Here is a 17,263-nt window from a genome sequence, read left to right on the forward strand (position 1 = left end):
ATCCAAGTGGGCCTCAGCAGTCATGAGAAGATCTTTTTCTTTGTATCATTTCAACAATTTTTTGGAGGGGGGAACCTTTGAGTAATTTTTTTGTGTTGTGTTTTTACTCCTGGTAGATGCTGGGACAAGTCCCTGCAGTTTTCTTGCCAAGGTTTTTCATAAGTGGTTTACTATTGCCTTCTTCCAAGGGCTGAGAGAGTTACTGCCCAGCTGGTTTTAGGCAGGACTTAAAACTCACAATCATCTGGTTCTAGCCTGCTGCCTTAACCACTACACCCAACTGGCTTCCAGTTAAAATGTTACTCTTAAAATGATTTATATTCAATTTTATCATTTTATTTTGAATACAAATTACCCTTTCTATAACCAATAGTGCTTATTCTAAGTATTCAATACAAAAAGATTTCTCCAGCATGATCTTTATGTCCAAGGTCAGCTGTAGAACTGCTCTGTTTGGTTACTGAGAAGATGCTTGTTGCCATCTCTGTCTTGTGTCTCCTTAATCATGGCTGGTGGTTTCCCTGTGGTTAAGGGTGTCGTCCAATTCTGGAGCAGCTGCCATTTCCCACGGATACTGAATGAACTAGAATCAACAACTGTTGTACTTTCAAATTATGGTGAGTGCAAAACTTGATGCTTTGTCTCAGGAAATCCATGACTGTGGTTAGGAAACTGAGTGGGACAGAGTAGTGCTAGTGCACATACTGTCATTCACCAACCCAGGTGATAAATGTATCCTGCAGTCATGCCCAGAAGATGCTTCTAGAGAGAGTGTTATGCCCAGTGAAAGCATTATCCAGCAATTTCACTGTTTTTTTCCCTAAACTGTGGAAACAAAACAGATGAAAGAAGGGATAGAAAAACCTGAGAAAATGTCACCTGAAAGACACCATTTCTCTGTCCTTCAGGAAGGCCTGAGTCTCATCTTAAAAATATCCATAGCTACAAAGGAAAGGAAAGGAAAGGAAAGGAAAGGAAAGGAAAGGAAAGGAAAGGAAAGGAAAGGAAAGGAAAGGAAAGGAAAGGAAAGGAAAGGAAAGGAAGAAGTAACAGCCCTTTCCGGTTTGCTAATTTCACACCCGGTGATACCGTTTGACCTGTCATAAGCCACAAGCAGGGAAGGGGGTGTTATTCAGGGTCAGGGATATTTTTTCTTATTGCCTGGAAATTTTCTTTCTAAATTACAGTATAGTTTTGCAATTTTTTTTTGTCAGGACACCATTTCCTTGTTGGACATCTTACTATAGAACAGGGCTGTACAGTTCTTAACACTCCCTTGCTCTCTCACAATTAGGCCATTAACCTTAGTTCTAATTGTATAGATTGTATGCCAAACTCTTGCCCTGCCTCCCCCCTCCCAATATTTATAAGATAAGCACAATGCTATCACTGCTAGGTTCATATTCCATTATTTTAGTGAGTCCAATAAAACATTTTATCATGTTGTTTGAGTCCCTGACCTCACTGCAATGGTATGATGTTTCCAGTATTGCTCATGACAACAGTTCAAAATAAGCCAAGTGGCAAGCTGCAGGTTACAATAGTTTGCCAACCACGTGACAGGAGAGGGAAGAAGAGAAGACTCCTGACAAGCTGGGAAGGCATTTGACGATCGTGATTTCCACATTTTTGCAAGAGCTTGGAAGAAAAGCACGTTTCTAAAAGAGTATATAAAAGAGATGGCGAAGACACTGCTGCTGATATATTAAATTTATATGCCTCCTAACTCTCAGAAACTCTGGCAGTTTACAAATTGTTAAAACATTTAAATACAAGGAAAACAACAACAAAAGAATAAAAATGACAGAAATCAGAAAACTGGATGGGAACAAAGGAAAAACAGGACTTCAATCACTCTCACCAAAGGCCTGAGGACTCTGAAACAACAGCAAGCTGAGGGGCATTTGGATCTGAGGGGGGAACCTTTTTCCGGAGGGCAGGTGTTGCTACTTTATGGGTTCATACAGTTGGCATTGATTAATTAATCAACAGAGTGAGCCAATCCTGTCAGTTAGAACCAGCTCGGCAGATACCAGGAGGTCCCATAAGTAGCCAGGCCTTATGCCATGCAGGCTTTATAGGTAGCAACTAGTAACTTGAATCACATTCTGAAGCAAACTGGAAACCAGTGCTGCTCACAAAGGAATGTGGATTCTGGATGAATGTCCATCCTTTCCTGAACATAAATTGCCTACCTACATGACCTAAACTCACATAAAATGCCTTAAATGAAGAACATTCCCAGTTAAATGACTTATTGAGATTCCTTTTGTTCAGGATTCTGATCTAAACACAAAACAGAAACACGCTTGGTGGATCTCCCTGATTCTTTTGGACCTCTCAGTGACTTTTTGGAGCCAGCAGCCAGGGTTGGGAGTTGTAAGTACTATTTTTCAATAGTTAATCTTCCTTTTGTAGGGGAGTTGGGTGGGTGAACTCAACCAAGTGATTGCACTCCTGCACACTTACCTCTGGTGGGTGAAAGACGCAAGAATGATTAATGCAGGGGTTATAGATGTTACACTGGGGCTGCCCACATATTTCTGCACACAATTCAAAATAGTGATTGCTTCCTCTAAAGCAGTGGTTCTCAACCTGTGGGTCGGGACCCCATTTGGGGTCGAACGATCATTTCACGGGGGTTGCCAAACAACGCAGTCCGCCATTTTTTCCCCTTTTCCTTAACTGTGCTACTCCCTTTTATTCTATTGTCTTTCAAAAGCCAATAGGAATTGTCCAGGCTGTCTCTGCCCTGCTGAGCCCGCCAAAAGTCCCATTCTGCAAACGGTGCTGCACCAGTTGAGTAGTCCTCGACTTATGACCGGTTGGGGGTCGCGGCATTAAAAAGGTTGAGAACCACTGCTCTAAAGCTCTATGTTTTCCATGTTGTACTCCATTCCTATGGAACAGCTTGCCCCAAGAAATCTGGATGGCCCTCTCTTGGCCTTCAGTGAGAAAGTGAAAATGGAACTATTTCATGGAGCATTTAAGTTTTGATGTTGTCAGGAGGGTAAACCAAAGGTAGCAGGCAGGGGAGTAGAGAAGTATGTCGTTAAACTTATTAATGAATGTTTCATTGTTTTATGGACATATGTAAACAGCAGGGAGTCCATGTGATCATACATAATCAAGGATATATATTAAGCAAACAAACAATACTTGATTGGCTGGTCTGTGAGCTGGGGCTGTGCAACTTTATTATTATTATAAATACATTTCTACTTGGTGTCACTCTTTTCTGTCTCTCAGATGACCATTAATTTCCCCATCATAATTCCAAAACACCTTGTGATTAGCTTTTTCCCTATTCCTTATCTAACGAACTAGATTTTCCCACCTCTTATCTTGCTTTGTAGCTACTATTAGAAAAAATATGGGGACAGCCTTCTTCCCTAATACTAAGGATAGTGCACCAATTAATCACCATCTTCCCTTTCTTCTGTTTTTTTTTTAAAAATATTAATGTTTCACACTTGATTTAGTCAACTTCCCAAGCTGCAACCCATTCTAAAGTAGGTTATTACTGTAGCACCATCTCTTTAAGAAATCAGCATTTTCAAAACAATTTATGGGTATGAACGTATGTGTTATTATGACTCAAACTAGGCTGTGATTCTAATGATAGCTCAAATTCAGAAGTTATGAAAAAAGGGAGATGGTAGTTCAACAGGATTTGAGAAGAAAGGAAACCAACAGGCTAGGAAAGAAAGTCTAGTGTGGAACAGTGATTAAGGTGTAAGAACAGGGCCATGTTGACTCAGATTCAAGTCCATCCTCAGCCACAGAAGCTCACCAAATTATTCTAGGTCAGAAAACCTCACCTAAATCTCACCTTTGTTATAAGGATAAAATTAGAGGTTGAAGTGTAATGTAGGCTACCTTGAGCTCCTGTTAGAAAAGTGAAATATAAGTGGTAAGTAGCTCTCTATAATTATTGATATTGTGATAGGCATGTACCCCAAGGTTTCATCGTGAATCAAATCAATTTCAATCATCACCATCCCCCAAAATCCTAAGCCAAAGGCCTACAAGATGCAATAGAGTTGACTGGAAGTCTCTCTCTTACAGAAAATTAAAATCTGTACTCTAGTTATTGTACACCAGTCACTCTGCATTACTTTCCTTCAATTCTGTAATTCAGGATTGCTCTTCTCTGATCACCTCTCACCCAGGTACTGACAAGACCAGATATGTTCAGCTTCAGCAAGGTCACGACATCATGTCTTATTCACATCAACCTGTTTTAAAAAGCTATAAATGGAAGGAGGCCTGTTTAAAGAAAGCACAAACTTAAACTCTGTCCTTGCCAGCTGAATGACATCTTCATAGATCACATCAATCTTATGGTAAAAGGCTCCAAAGTCCATCTGATTACTACCTTAAGTAATAGTGCAGGGAGCAGTTGAGTAGAGAGGCAGGAAATAGCAGCACATTTGAAAGATATGCCTAAAGAAAGCCATACATTGCAATCTTGTGAATCACAGTAGGTGTTAGTCAACCGGATGTGGTGGAATTCTGGGCAACAGCATTTCATATGGCAGAAAGATTATATCAAGACCAAAGTTAGTTTAGTAGCAAGAGTAAATCAAGTTTCTCAGATATTCTCTGGCTACTATAAATAGTAAATGTAAAATTTTCCTCACGTTGGGCTCAACTCTTGGCAAATTCATGAACAACTTGATATCTTTAACTGGAAACAATATGGAAATAGTTTACCATTGTCATCTTCCAGGATGAGATTTTATTTCCAGAGTTTTCATTATCTGGAGGATTCCCATCCAAACACTCAACAGGACCAATCCTGCTTAATTTCCATGTCTAGAAAAAGTCACCCAGATAAATCAGCATTTGTAGTACTATAATTTTTCTGTCATATTCTAGGCAGGCCATAGAACAACTTGGAACTAGTAATGGATTGGATAAAAGCCAATGAACTAAATTAAAGGCAGCTAAAGTAGCAAAACTGATGACAAAATCTATAATGGGTATGTGTGTGTGTGTAAAATGTTAGCCTCTTCTGGATGAGATTCAACTTGTCTTAGAAGATCAGGCTAGTATTTGGCCATTTTTCTGAAGATGATCTTAACATGAGATGCTCAAGCAGCAGCAGTTGCCAGGAGGGTTTTTGTTAAGTTACAGCTAGCTGCATTGATTTGGGGGGTGGCTAGAGCTGGCCATAACGTACTATATATTAATTATCTCTCCATTTTGACCCATTGAAGTGTCTTTCTAAGATGCTCTGCAATTATTCAGAACCTTTGATTGCATTATAATTGGTATTAGTTCTGAACAGTGTGGTGATCTTTTTAGCCATTCATCTGCGTGTGCTGTTCTCTCTTATTAAGTCCAATTCAAAGTCCTCTTTACCATCCTTAAAGATCTGAACAGCTTGGGATTCTCCTTCAATATGGACCTGTCCCAATGTGACCAGAGTGACAATTAAGGGCAAATAGGACAGTAAGAGTGAATATGTTCCATTTGTAGCATACTTTGAGCTATGTGGTTAATATGAGTCTCCTAAAAAAGACCATAAAATCAGCAGAAGCTGGAAAAAGTGATATATAAATCACTGTGTTTCAGATATTTGTAAGGAAAAACTAAGGAGAAACCTGAAAAGTTGACTTGAGAGGCACTGTTATTTCGGTAAGTAAATTTCTGACTGACAAAAGAAAAAAAATGCCTTGTCAAAATAATTTTTGTGGAATTGTAGTTGTTGCCATTGTTATTGTGTTCAGAAGTTTGAAAAGTTCAGTAGATTTTATGCAGCAGTTTTTTATTATTTGGATTACTGGCTGTTGGCTGCACAAAGAAATGGGATTACATTTGCCCCAAAAATAGAAAGCAAGAAATTAGTATTTATTACCTGTTTTAGAATGCTGCTGTAGGATTTGGTGTGGAATTTCATTTTTTGGGGGGGGGAAAGCCTTACATGTCATAAATATAAAATACTGAAGCAGGTCTGAGAAAATGGAAAGCTACATAATAAAAAGTTATTATTCTCTTTATAAACACGCAATAATGTAGTCATGCATTTTTTCCAAACTTTCAAGTCAAACCTTTACTAATGTTAATTGAATTTTTGATTACAGTTGAAAGATAAAAATGGCAATTTCTCACTCATCTTTATTTCAAGATCAAACAGCCTGTCAAATTCTCATTTTCAGTTTATGGCATTTGCTATATCAAGAACATTCCACTACTTTATATATTTCAAGTAGCCTGTGCATTTGACACTATAGTTTTCTAATTAACTTTTGAGAGGCTATTAATCAAAATAAAGTTTTAGTTGCATTTGGCTTATTTTTTCCAAGTTTGATCTATATGCAATGGTTTTAATTTTCTGTATCATTTATGCTACTTTCATCAATTCATGTTTGAAGTATCCATGACAAAAGGTATGGAAAGACAACTGCAGAGCAGCTGGAAATTCTGGGAGATATAGTTCTCATAAAATTGCAGGGCACCTAATTGGGAAAGAGTAGTACAAAATTACTATAGTGTATTTTTGTTGGTTGAAGGATATAACTAAACCATCATTAATCCTTTTATGTGTAAATTGTATTTACTATATCTACTGTGCTGTTTTTGATGAACTGTATTTTTTATTGAATCAATATCCAGCTAGCTATATATGTACATCATTTTAGGCAACTGCAAAAGAGTTTGAGCATTTTTTTTAGTACAAAGACAGGGCATATTTTTATTTTAAATACTGTAGAAGTTACAGTCCAGAAATCTAATTTGGAACATTTATCAGTTATTTTAATCCTTATTCCCTTGAAAATGAATGTATGATAATACAGTTGAGAGAGCACCAATCAGTGAGTAGAATGCATAATTGTTAACTACAAAGTGAATCAACTCCCACCCACCCGGTCTGTTACATAAGAAGTTAAGGAAGTTTTCTTTTGAAATGTCAGAGGAAAGTCAGTTATTTTCAGAACAACCTGGGTGGTCTCCAAGCAACTATACTTTGTGCAAACCATGGTGTTTGTAATGTGGAAACCCAAGATCTGGTTTCTCGATTCGAGGAGCATGTTTTGACAAGTCAAACAAATCCCAGTCAATAATGCTGAAAGTAATCACATTATCCCATCAAAATAGTTTACTGTATTCCCAATCACAGGAAACAAATGAGGTGATGAAAGCTAGATAATGCCAGAATGAATTTTTTTTTATTTATCAGCGACATGCTTTCTGAATAGCAAACAACTATGGGTTTTCTGATCTTTAGTTTCTGTAGTTCAACCGTATCATTTCATGTGCCCGTTTATTTAATTTTCAATAACTGTGACGATTGTTAACTTTAGGAACAGAGTATAAGCAAATCTCCCAGGTACCTTTTACCTGATAGCTATAAAGTTTAGGATGACCTTTCAACTTCAACTGCAGAAAGCAAAACAGGGCAGGGCAGAATAATGGCTACAATTAAAGCCCCAATGTACTAATCTATGCTGCGCCTACTCATGTTTTACTGAATTAACCTGATTAGGTTCACAATACACAAAATAAATTAACTATAGAGGCTAGGTTTATACAACACAAAGTACAGATTAGCTACCCTCTTTTTAAGCTACTGTACACCATCCCATTTTTCTCCCCCAGCAGGCAAGCAGCTTTCTATAACTGTTGAGCATGCAATGGAAGTTCATCCTAAGGCATCACTTGCCCACTTCAAGATTTTCTGAACAAATTAATACCTCTTTTCAGGTATTTCTCAATTATTTTTTTTTTAATTTCAGTTTTGTCCATTCTCATTGTCTAAATCTGCTGTTAGGAGAAATTTATTTCCCGATTAAGAGATTAGAAATAAATCTGGAGCTAAAAATAGAAAGAGAGAAGTATTAATCGAAGGCTATAGTCACGACATATTGAACCATGAACTAGCTAACCACATTTGAAGGCATCACAAATATCGTATTTTCCGGTGTATTAGACGACTCGGCGTATAAGACGACCCCCGACTTCGGAGCCGATTTGCATGCTTTAGAAAGTCGTCTTCTACGACAGAAAATACGGTAAGTATTACTTATGTAAGTCTGAACACAATAAGAACGTTTTACTTCAGTTTAGTAGAGTGAAGATAAATGGATAGGATCTAATTATTGGAGGAATAAGAGAGACAAAATGGCCCTAATTTACTTACGTAAGTAAAGAGACCTGAATATTGTCCCAAACAGGGAAGTCATAATTCAAAGATGGGATTATCCCAGGTGCTTCAAAAACACTTCAGCATCTTTTGTTGCCAAGAATACAGATTTTAAAATAAAAGCGGCTTTCCATTTTAACTACTGGTTTAAGATAATCCAGATATTCAAAGGAAGTTCACTAAAATGTTTTCAAAAACAAAATGCAATTGTTATGAAACAAATCACAGATAAATACTAACAGGCTAATATTTTTTGTGTGAAGGAAGATTATTAGTACATTTCAAAAAAATGAACTGGTATAGTTTTCTGTATTAAGGCTCAAAGGTTTAAAATGGACTTTTTGATACGCCAAGTTCAAACGTCTGTTAGCTTCATGAACACATATAATTAGGAGCTGTGTCCATCAATCAAAGGATATAAACTGTTCTTTCACTCCTGTAGGTATTAGGGTTTCTTCAGAGAAATCAGGAACATAAAGTTAGAGCAGTTGATGCATTAGTTCATGAAATATTAGCTGTGTAAGGAAATAAAATGCAAATACAATAAAATATTGCTTTATTAGATATCGGTACAATAGATTTGAATGAAATGGACAAAATCCCCCTGGGTTATTGGGATTGTTGGGAATATTACTATTGCTCCTTGGCCTCTGGGCTTCAGATCTATTTCTCATTCTTCACATCCTCCATTTTCGTCTTGATGCTTCCATGGCCAATTATTTTCAAGGGTTGCTCGGTTTTCTTGAGGTGCCCATACTGAACATCTTCATCAGCGAGACAAACCCACTGCAGCTAGGAGGCAGCTGCTAGAAATTCTGTAACTGAGGATGTCATGTTTAGCATATTATCCTATGGATGTGTTGTATGCCTGCATGAAGTCTAGCAACAGTCTGATTGGAATGGGTGATGCATAGACTTGATAAATGACCAAACAACTGCTCAGCTGACAAAGGCTGAATGGAAGCCTGAAGAGATGATGTTCAAGGAAAAATTGTGGGTGACAGTTGCGAAGGAGGTATAATAGTCTTGTAATGGCTTTGTCAGGATTGGGGAAGAAGGGAAGGGACATCAATTCCAAGGTGTGCCAAGAGAGCATCCATGAATCAAGAGAAGAGTTAGGGTTACGGAAGAGTCCTTTTCTCTTCTTTTTTTTTTTTTCTTGGCAACTGGCAGGCTAAGCTTTCAGCCACATATCCTGATGAAATAATACAGTTCTCCCAACCAACTACCCTCTTGAGGTGCTTGGGCAGCCATACCTATCCTCCTACAGATAGTCCAACCAGTCATTTAATAAATGTTCCAAGTTACAATGGTTCAGAAAGGGCCTACCAGCCTTTGTAAAACACTGTACCTCCCCCCCCTCCCCCCGCCGCCCCCATATCAATGCCCAGCAATCATGTAATTGCCATTTGCTATCTTCTCTGCCAGCTTCTCCAGAAATCAATGAGGAAGCTGGCAGGAAGATTGCAAGTTAAAGGATTTTTCCTCTTCTTCATCTCTCTCTGTGTGTATTTCTCTCTCTGTGTGTGTATGTGCTCAAGAGCTCCCAATCCCTCCATGCAAGAAAGGGAACTCCTGTGCTGGGCAGGAGAAATGAAGCAAGGATTGCAAAGATCCAAGATAATGCATGAGCTTTCTTCTATGCATAGAGGGGAGCTGTCTGCCCTCTTTTAGCAAGCAGCTCTTTTGCTCTGTCTGCCTACCAACCCACACAGTTGCTTAAGAATCACATCTGGGAGAGCCAGGATTGCAGTCATTGAGCAAAACGGCCACTCAGTTATCTCCCTTAATGACTGTTTTGCTCAACAACTGAGATTCTGATCGCAATTTTAGTCGTAAGTGGAGTACTACCTATATTCTGAACAACTTGTTTATATCATTTGCTTTGCATTTTACACCATTATAATCACCTAGTTAATTTACCAGACATTCATGAACAATGAATCCATCACCTCTGTGCAATTAAATCAGTTAAAATGAAGTTTCGCTATACCTAGAGCATCTGATATAAAATATTAATCATTGGCCATTAGTTCAGTAAGCAAGTTGATATTTAATCAATTGTCATGAGTATAAAAAAAGCTCCATGTTTGGATAATTTATTTTTGGACAGGGATGCCACCCAGCAGAAAAATTAACTGGATTACATCATAAATCAAAAATATCTTTTGAACTATAACTTTTTTGGGGGGGGGGAATAATTCAGATTATGAGGCCTTCCAGATGAAGCTTTAGGCCTATATTCATAAAATGTTGTGAGAATCAAGATTTAACCCTTTCCTACTTTTAATTATTCTTTTTTTTATTCTTTTATTATTATTATTATTTATTTTTCTTTTTAACAGTTCATTTTTTCATTTAATTCAGAAATAACCCTTTTAAAATTCATTCTGTGCCAGTAACCACTTATAAAGTCTCAATGATATTGACCACAAAACAAAGAATTCAGAGAGCAATTATAATTCCAATAAAATTATATACAACTGTACGCATTAACTAGGAAAACTTACAAAATTAGATATATTCAAAATTTAGAACTGTCAATTCCAGTGATATCCCAAATTTACATATATATACAAATGTTTATAAAATCTCAAAAGTTCTGTCAACTGGAAGCAAAACTGATGTATTCAAAATATTAAAAAAGATTTAAGACCGGAAGGAAAGGGTGAGAAATGTAAACTTAAAAAAAACCACAACAAAAATATTTATTGTATCATATACTTTTTTTATAAAGTGCTATAATAACCATTATCGTGGCATGCTCTTTCTCTTATCTTTCTTTCTTACTAAAATATATTAATCTTAATTATTATGATCCTTTTTTTTAAGACTTCCTAAACGTACCAATGCTAAAAATTAAATTAGATTAATGTATCTATGGGCAGGGGAACCCATGCGTTGCATATTGGCTTTTAACTGAAAATCAGAAGAAAATATGGCTTTCAGTATTGAAATTTTGTACTAATTTTAGACTGTGGTCTTGAAATTGCACCATTTTTTTGCCTTTCTGCATCATCCCTTTTGGATGCAGTTCATCTTGTTAGTTGTGAGATGAGGCTAGTAAACCAAGAGCAAACCATAATCTAATTCCCTAACATGGCACATTTCAGGACTGGGCATTAATGTACGTCTGAATTAATTAGATATTTAATGTCATAAAGACTGATTCTTTTTTTCTCTATTTTTCTTTGCTTTATTTATACTAATGAATATTAATGAAATATTCATATTGCCATTACATTATTTCAGTCAGCAATTTTTTTTTTGCACCACTTCCTTGGAAGTAAAATCCATGAACAAATTGGGATTTACTTCTCTGTTCACAGATTGTGCTATACCTATCATCTTTGTTGGACAAGATAAGCAGTTTCAATTTACGTAGCACAGAAATAATTATATTTTTTAATTTGAGAGAAGATAATTTAATACCATTACCTGACCCTGCACATTTTTCTGGAAGATCTCATTTTCAAATTTAAACCTCACAATATCTGATTTGTTGAATTCATAATAATACACAGGTTATCATCTCCAAATAGCACGATATTGGGCATGGACAAAACATAACTTCCTAAAGGAAAAAATGCAGGGTTGACTGTTGTTGTTGTTGGGTTTTTTTGGCACCAGAAGTATCTTTCAATCTCTTCCATCTTATTTACATAAAGAAGAAATGGAAGATTTCAAAACTAAGTATGCATTCAATTCAATCCAAAAATTATATCTGTAATAAAAAAAATGAATGTGAACACAAATTTATGTTCCACATGAGAACTGATCCACAATTGAAAACTCACTCTCCCACAAATGGGGACAAGGCCCCTTCTGAGTAAAAAAAAAAAAAAAAAAAACCAAAACGGGTGGCTAATCAGGAACCCAGTTCAAGCACTTCAGTCCCAGTGACTAGTCCAACTAAAAAACGTAGGCTTGAAAAAAGGCTTACTGGAGTATACTATATACCATTACCAATTTGACTTTTTCAACAATGACGGCATGAGATTGTACTTCTAGGAATGAACAAAAGGATTCATTCCTTCCCTCTGCCAAGTTCATATAGTTACAATTACAATACAAATGTATTATGTATTATCACATCACTCTTTGGCTTAGAACTTGGCTCTATTACTAACTTTAAAAATACTCTTCTTGCCTACTTTATCAATGATCAGAACAAAATGCCATTGTTTTGAATGTAGAAAGTGCAAATATACCCCATTACCTGTTTGCCTCCAAAAACGAGCCACTTCAGATGCCAAGACTCCAGCATCCCAGGGGTCATGCCCATTGCCAGCAATGGCAGCACAAAGAAGGGCCCAAACAAGATCAACTGAAAGTGCATTTCCAGAATAACAACAATGCAGTCGTGGCCAAGCTATAATCTCAAGCCACGTGCTACCAGATTAATTTAGAATCATAAATACAATTCAAGATAACCTGCAGGAGTGCATTTGTTAACATACGAAGTCTGTTGCAAGTTCTTGAGAATATTGCAAAGAATCATCAAACCGGAATCGTTTGGAGACTATACTGCTATCTTCTGGAATATTCTCTTTATCTTCTTGCTCAATGCATGCTCCATTGGACATCGACCTGTTATTAATTCTCTCTTCTATGCTCTTATTCATATTATCAAATGCTGGAGAAGAACTGGGGGTTTCTTCAGGGCTATACCACAATACGAATTCTCCTTGTCTAAGCCAAGAGTGAGACAGACAAGCCTCTGCTGTTGGTCGTTCTCTACAAAGTAAAAGAAGAGATATGTAGATTTAAGATATGGAACTTAAGCTACAATTGAGTTACAAGTTACAAAAATGGATAGTTCACTACCATTTAGTACTGCCACAGACTATCAAATAGTCCACTAGATTTGACAGGATATAAAAGGAAAAGAAAGAGGGTTCATTCTATTCTCCTCCATAACAACTTCAAAACCTGCTACCACCTTCTTCAGAAAACTTGGTAATCCTAAACAAAAGTTAGTTACCCTAAATCAGGGATCCCCAACCCCCGGTCTGTGGACCAGCACCGGGCCGCGGCATGCCAGAAACTGGGCTGCGCAGTCAAGCAAAGCCCCATCCCCAGGATGCAGGCAGTATCATGCTCCGTCCGATCCGCGGAAAAACCTCTCTCCACAGAACCGGTCCCTGGTGCCCAAAAGGTTGGGGACCTCTGCCCTAAATCAACTCTTTTATCCTACATTTCAGAAATTTATCAGCCAGGAACAAATACTGATAGAGGTGGAAAAAAAAATCATGAAAAGCCCCCTACCTCTGTACTAATGTAGTGTCAACAAGATTGACCAGTTATTGCTACCTCTGTAATGCCCCCTATTTCAAACATTTCCCTTCCTGGGTGATAAACAAGTAGAAGTAAGAAGCCCATGATGGAACCAAAGCCCTCTTGCCCATTATGAATCAAAATATTGTCCTTACACTGCCTTTCTTTCTAATAGTATATTAATGTAAAAATATTTTCTCTATCCCTCTAGATCCTTCCATATAAACTTACTCAGGATTTTTAACAAGGAGTTTTTGGATGAAATCTCTGGCCAATGATGAAACGGAAGCAAATGTTTCTTCTGAATAATCCACATTGACTTGAGAAACGTTGAGGTATGTTTCCTGTTTATCTGCTCCCATAAATGGAGATTCATGTACAAGCAACATGTATGAGATTACACCTACACTCCTGAAATTAGAGAAGGTATACTTTTTTTCATGGATGTTACAAATTAAAATATTTCTTGCAGATAAGTAACTGATGCTAAAATATTTTTGACTGCTTTTTCATTTACTTGTCAGAGAAAGTCATTCCAAGTATACTAAAGTTTTCATATACTTGGATTACAGATCTGATAAAATAAATTCCTGAAATATTTAGTGTTTTGCTTATATTTTCCACACAGGGGATCAGGCACCAGGATAGTTGTCTCATCAGTGTCTTATAACAAATGTAACTTGATGACATAAGAAACAAAAGCCTTTTCATAAAGACTTTACAAATCCTGGCAAGCGTGTCCCATGCTAAGGACACAATCTAATTCTGCAATAAGCCAAAGGGAAGTCACCTGCCTGATATTCAATCCAAAAAGTAATTGTTACAGTGAATACCTGTAGAAGCAAGTCCCATACACATTCCATTGTACTTGTATAGATACTGTGAATCACACACAAAACTTCCAGATATCAGACTTGAAATTAGTGAAGACATGAACAGAGTTTGGGGGCTCAAGGTCTCCAATTCAAGCACATTTTTCATGAACAGGACTTAAGAAAATATTCTGCTGGAGTTCTAAAATCAGCAAAAAGTGATTTATTTGAAGTGGGATTGGGTTATTGAAGTGGGAATGAGAGGAGGATTGCTTCTGAAAATAAGCAACTGTTTTTATCATCTATATCCAAACTCATCAAAGCCAGTTTTCTATAGGGGCTAAGGGCACCAGATTAGAAACCATGAGACCATGAATTCTAGTCTCTCCTTGGGCCAGTTTGGTAACCTTAAGCCAGTTACTTCTCTCTCAACCCTATGAAGAAGGTAACGACAAAACACTTTGGAAAATCTTGTAAAAAAAAAAAAAAATCTGTTGGAACTGCTCCAGGCAGTTGCCAGGAGTCAACATTGTTTCAAAGACACAAACATAATCCAAAATCACACTGCCAAAATATAGTCATTTTGCAACCAAATTTCGGTGTCACACTCTTGGGATAAAGGGCAATACAAACGAGGACATGAAAGATTGCATCTGAATTACTGCATGCCTACTCCTGATTTATCGCAATATCTAGAAATCCAGACACAGAGACTTTCAGTATGCGTATCAAAACATCCAGATTGGAATGTATATGCATTTTATAGATTTACAAACTGTAAGTCTATGAGGGAGCTGAAGGAAGGGAAGAGCATTGAGTTAACGATTCGGGCTAGAATGATTTATACCAGGGGTTCCCAACTCCTGGCCACAGCCTATTTGAAACCGGACCGTGGGTGAGATGGGCAAGCGCGCACGAAGCTCCACTCGCGTGAACAGAGGGTGCTTGCGCTCACATGTGAAGCTCCACTTGTGCAAGCGGAGCATGTGAGCACAAGTGCCCGCTGCTCACACAAATGGAGCTGTGCACGCATGCATGAACCTGCCACTCACATGTTCCCCCCCACACACACCAGACCAGGCCGCCAAGCTGGAAAAGTGGTTTACACAGTAAAGTTGTTTCACCTGAAATTCATATTACACTGAATAGAGAATTCAAGTATAAGACAGTATAATGGTATTTCTGATCATTGAGGGAAAGTCAGAAAAGCAAAGACAACAAACCACCACCAGTTTGATACAGAACAGTAATTTCTGTAATTTATTTATTTAATAAATTTTAATTAATATACTCATAGATGACAGCTCTCATTTAAATTAATCACCAACAGGTGATGCTTAAATATACTGAAACAAAAGAACATGGAAATCTCTGTTTTATGCTGTTTACACTTTAGAATAAGAAGTCGCAGGAAATAACTATCTGCCTCAAATTCACTTTCTAGCTCAGTAAGATATAACTTGATCCCAAAGGCCAGAAGTGTTCAAAAAGGATTTTAAAAGACTAATGAGAAAATTGATAAGCTTTTAAGATGAAACTATACAATCGAGGTATTTAAAGTTGCTTTAATCTTATAAGAAATTACCTTACCAAATGTCTGTTGCTGTAGTAATGGGATCATAATTTAAGACTTCTGGTGCTAGAAGGAAAAGGTACCATTAAATACAGTGTTAAAATAATTTTATAGTATGTTCAAGATAATTGCTAATCTGCCACACTATTTTACAATACACCAAGAGTGACACCAAAGATATTATTTATCTACCAGCATGGCTGTATAAACTAACCCTTTATTCCATACAGGTAATCCCTGAATTATGAGCGTTCATTTAACGCTTGTTCAAAGTTATGTGATGAGCGTCCCCTAGTGCTTACAAGCAAGTCCTGAAGTTACGAATATTGCAGCACCATAGCAGTCATTCGCCCTTACAAGCGACCGCAGTGGCTCTGCAACATTCACCCTGGTTATTCCCTCCCTCCCCATCCCCACCCCGGGTCTCCCTAGGCACCAGGTCTTCAATACTCACCCTACGAAGATCAAGATTCTTTGCTTTTTTTAGCTGCTCCAGGCCTTCGGTGCATTCACAGAGAATGGAGGCCTAAAGTAACGTAAGATCTCATGGTACTTTAGGCCTCTGTTCTCTGCACAGAGAACAGAACCAAAGCTGGGGGACACTTCCACGTGCCTCTGGAGGCTGGATCGGGGCTCCAGAGGCCTTTTCCAGGCCACTGCGGCCCGGATCTGAGGCTGGGGAATGCTTCCGCACCCCCCATGGCCCGATCCAGGCTCCTGAGGCCTTTTCCAGGCTGCTGCCACCCAGATTTCAGGCCGGGGAACGTTTCCGCACCCCCCCTGCAGCCTGATCTGGGCTCTGGAGGCCTTTTCCAGGTCACTGCGGTCTGATCTGAGGCCAGGGGATGCTTCTGTGCTCTGCGGTGGCCTGATCTAGCTCAAGAGGCATTTTCCAGGCTGCTACCACACTGCTCTAAGGCCGGGCGATGCTTCCGTGCCCCCCTCCCCCTGCAGCCTGATCTGGGCTCTGGAGACCTTTTCCAGGGCCGCAGGGGGAGCTGTGGAAGCATTCACCGGCCTGAAATCCAGGCCGCAGCGGCCTGGAAAAGGCCTCCAGAGCCCAGATCGGGCTGCAGGGGTGTGTCGAAGCGTTCCCCGGCCTGAAATCTGGGTGGCAGCAGCCTGGAAAAGACCTTTGGAGCCCGAATCAGGCCGTGGGGGGGCACGGAAGCACCCCCCGGCCTCAGATCTGGGCGGCAGCAGGAACCGCAGCAGAGAGGAGACGGATCTTTTCCAGGTGAGCCGACATGGCAGGAAGGGAGGGGGAAGCATGCGGTATCTTAGTGGGTGGGGAGGCCTTGGGGTCCTGTTCCATCACTAGGCCCTCCATGGCCTTCCCCACCCTGAGATACCTCATGTTCGCTTAACAAGCTGCGTGTGTTTTAACAAGAGAGTGATCTCATTCGAGGTATGAGATTCATTCTATGAGTTTTCGAGTTATGAGTGGAATGG

The 17,263-nt window shown here is 38.6% G+C and overlaps 1 protein-coding gene and 1 long non-coding RNA gene across 3 annotated transcripts in view; one reads left to right on the forward strand and one right to left on the reverse strand.

The window, feature by feature from the left end:
- The first annotated feature begins 453 nt into the window (after nucleotides 1-453).
- Nucleotides 454-13,838, forward strand: LOC120313098. The gene is made up of 4 exons (XR_005558054.1): nucleotides 454-617; nucleotides 2,278-2,379; nucleotides 5,581-5,643; nucleotides 13,638-13,838. It is a non-coding gene; the product is annotated as an uncharacterized LOC120313098 (long non-coding RNA).
- STK17B (serine/threonine kinase 17b) overlaps nucleotides 10,594-17,263 on the reverse strand; it is a 36,002-nt gene continuing 29,332 nt past the window's right edge. For both annotated transcript variants that reach the window (XM_039354631.1, XM_039354630.1), the window contains exons 6-8: nucleotides 15,829-15,877; nucleotides 13,658-13,837; nucleotides 10,594-12,886 (exon numbers count right to left, since the gene is read on the reverse strand). In XM_039354631.1, the coding sequence (XP_039210565.1) occupies nucleotides 12,601-12,886; nucleotides 13,658-13,837; nucleotides 15,829-15,877 (515 nt within the window). In that variant the 3' untranslated portion in view covers nucleotides 10,594-12,600. The remainder of the gene's footprint in view (nucleotides 12,887-13,657; nucleotides 13,838-15,828; nucleotides 15,878-17,263) is intronic.

Source organism: Crotalus tigris, unplaced genomic scaffold (genome assembly GCF_016545835.1).
Source record: "Crotalus tigris isolate CLP2741 ecotype Arizona unplaced genomic scaffold, ASM1654583v1 scf7180000018565.659758, whole genome shotgun sequence".
In the NCBI taxonomy this organism is placed as follows: Eukaryota; Metazoa; Chordata; class Lepidosauria; order Squamata; family Viperidae; genus Crotalus; species Crotalus tigris.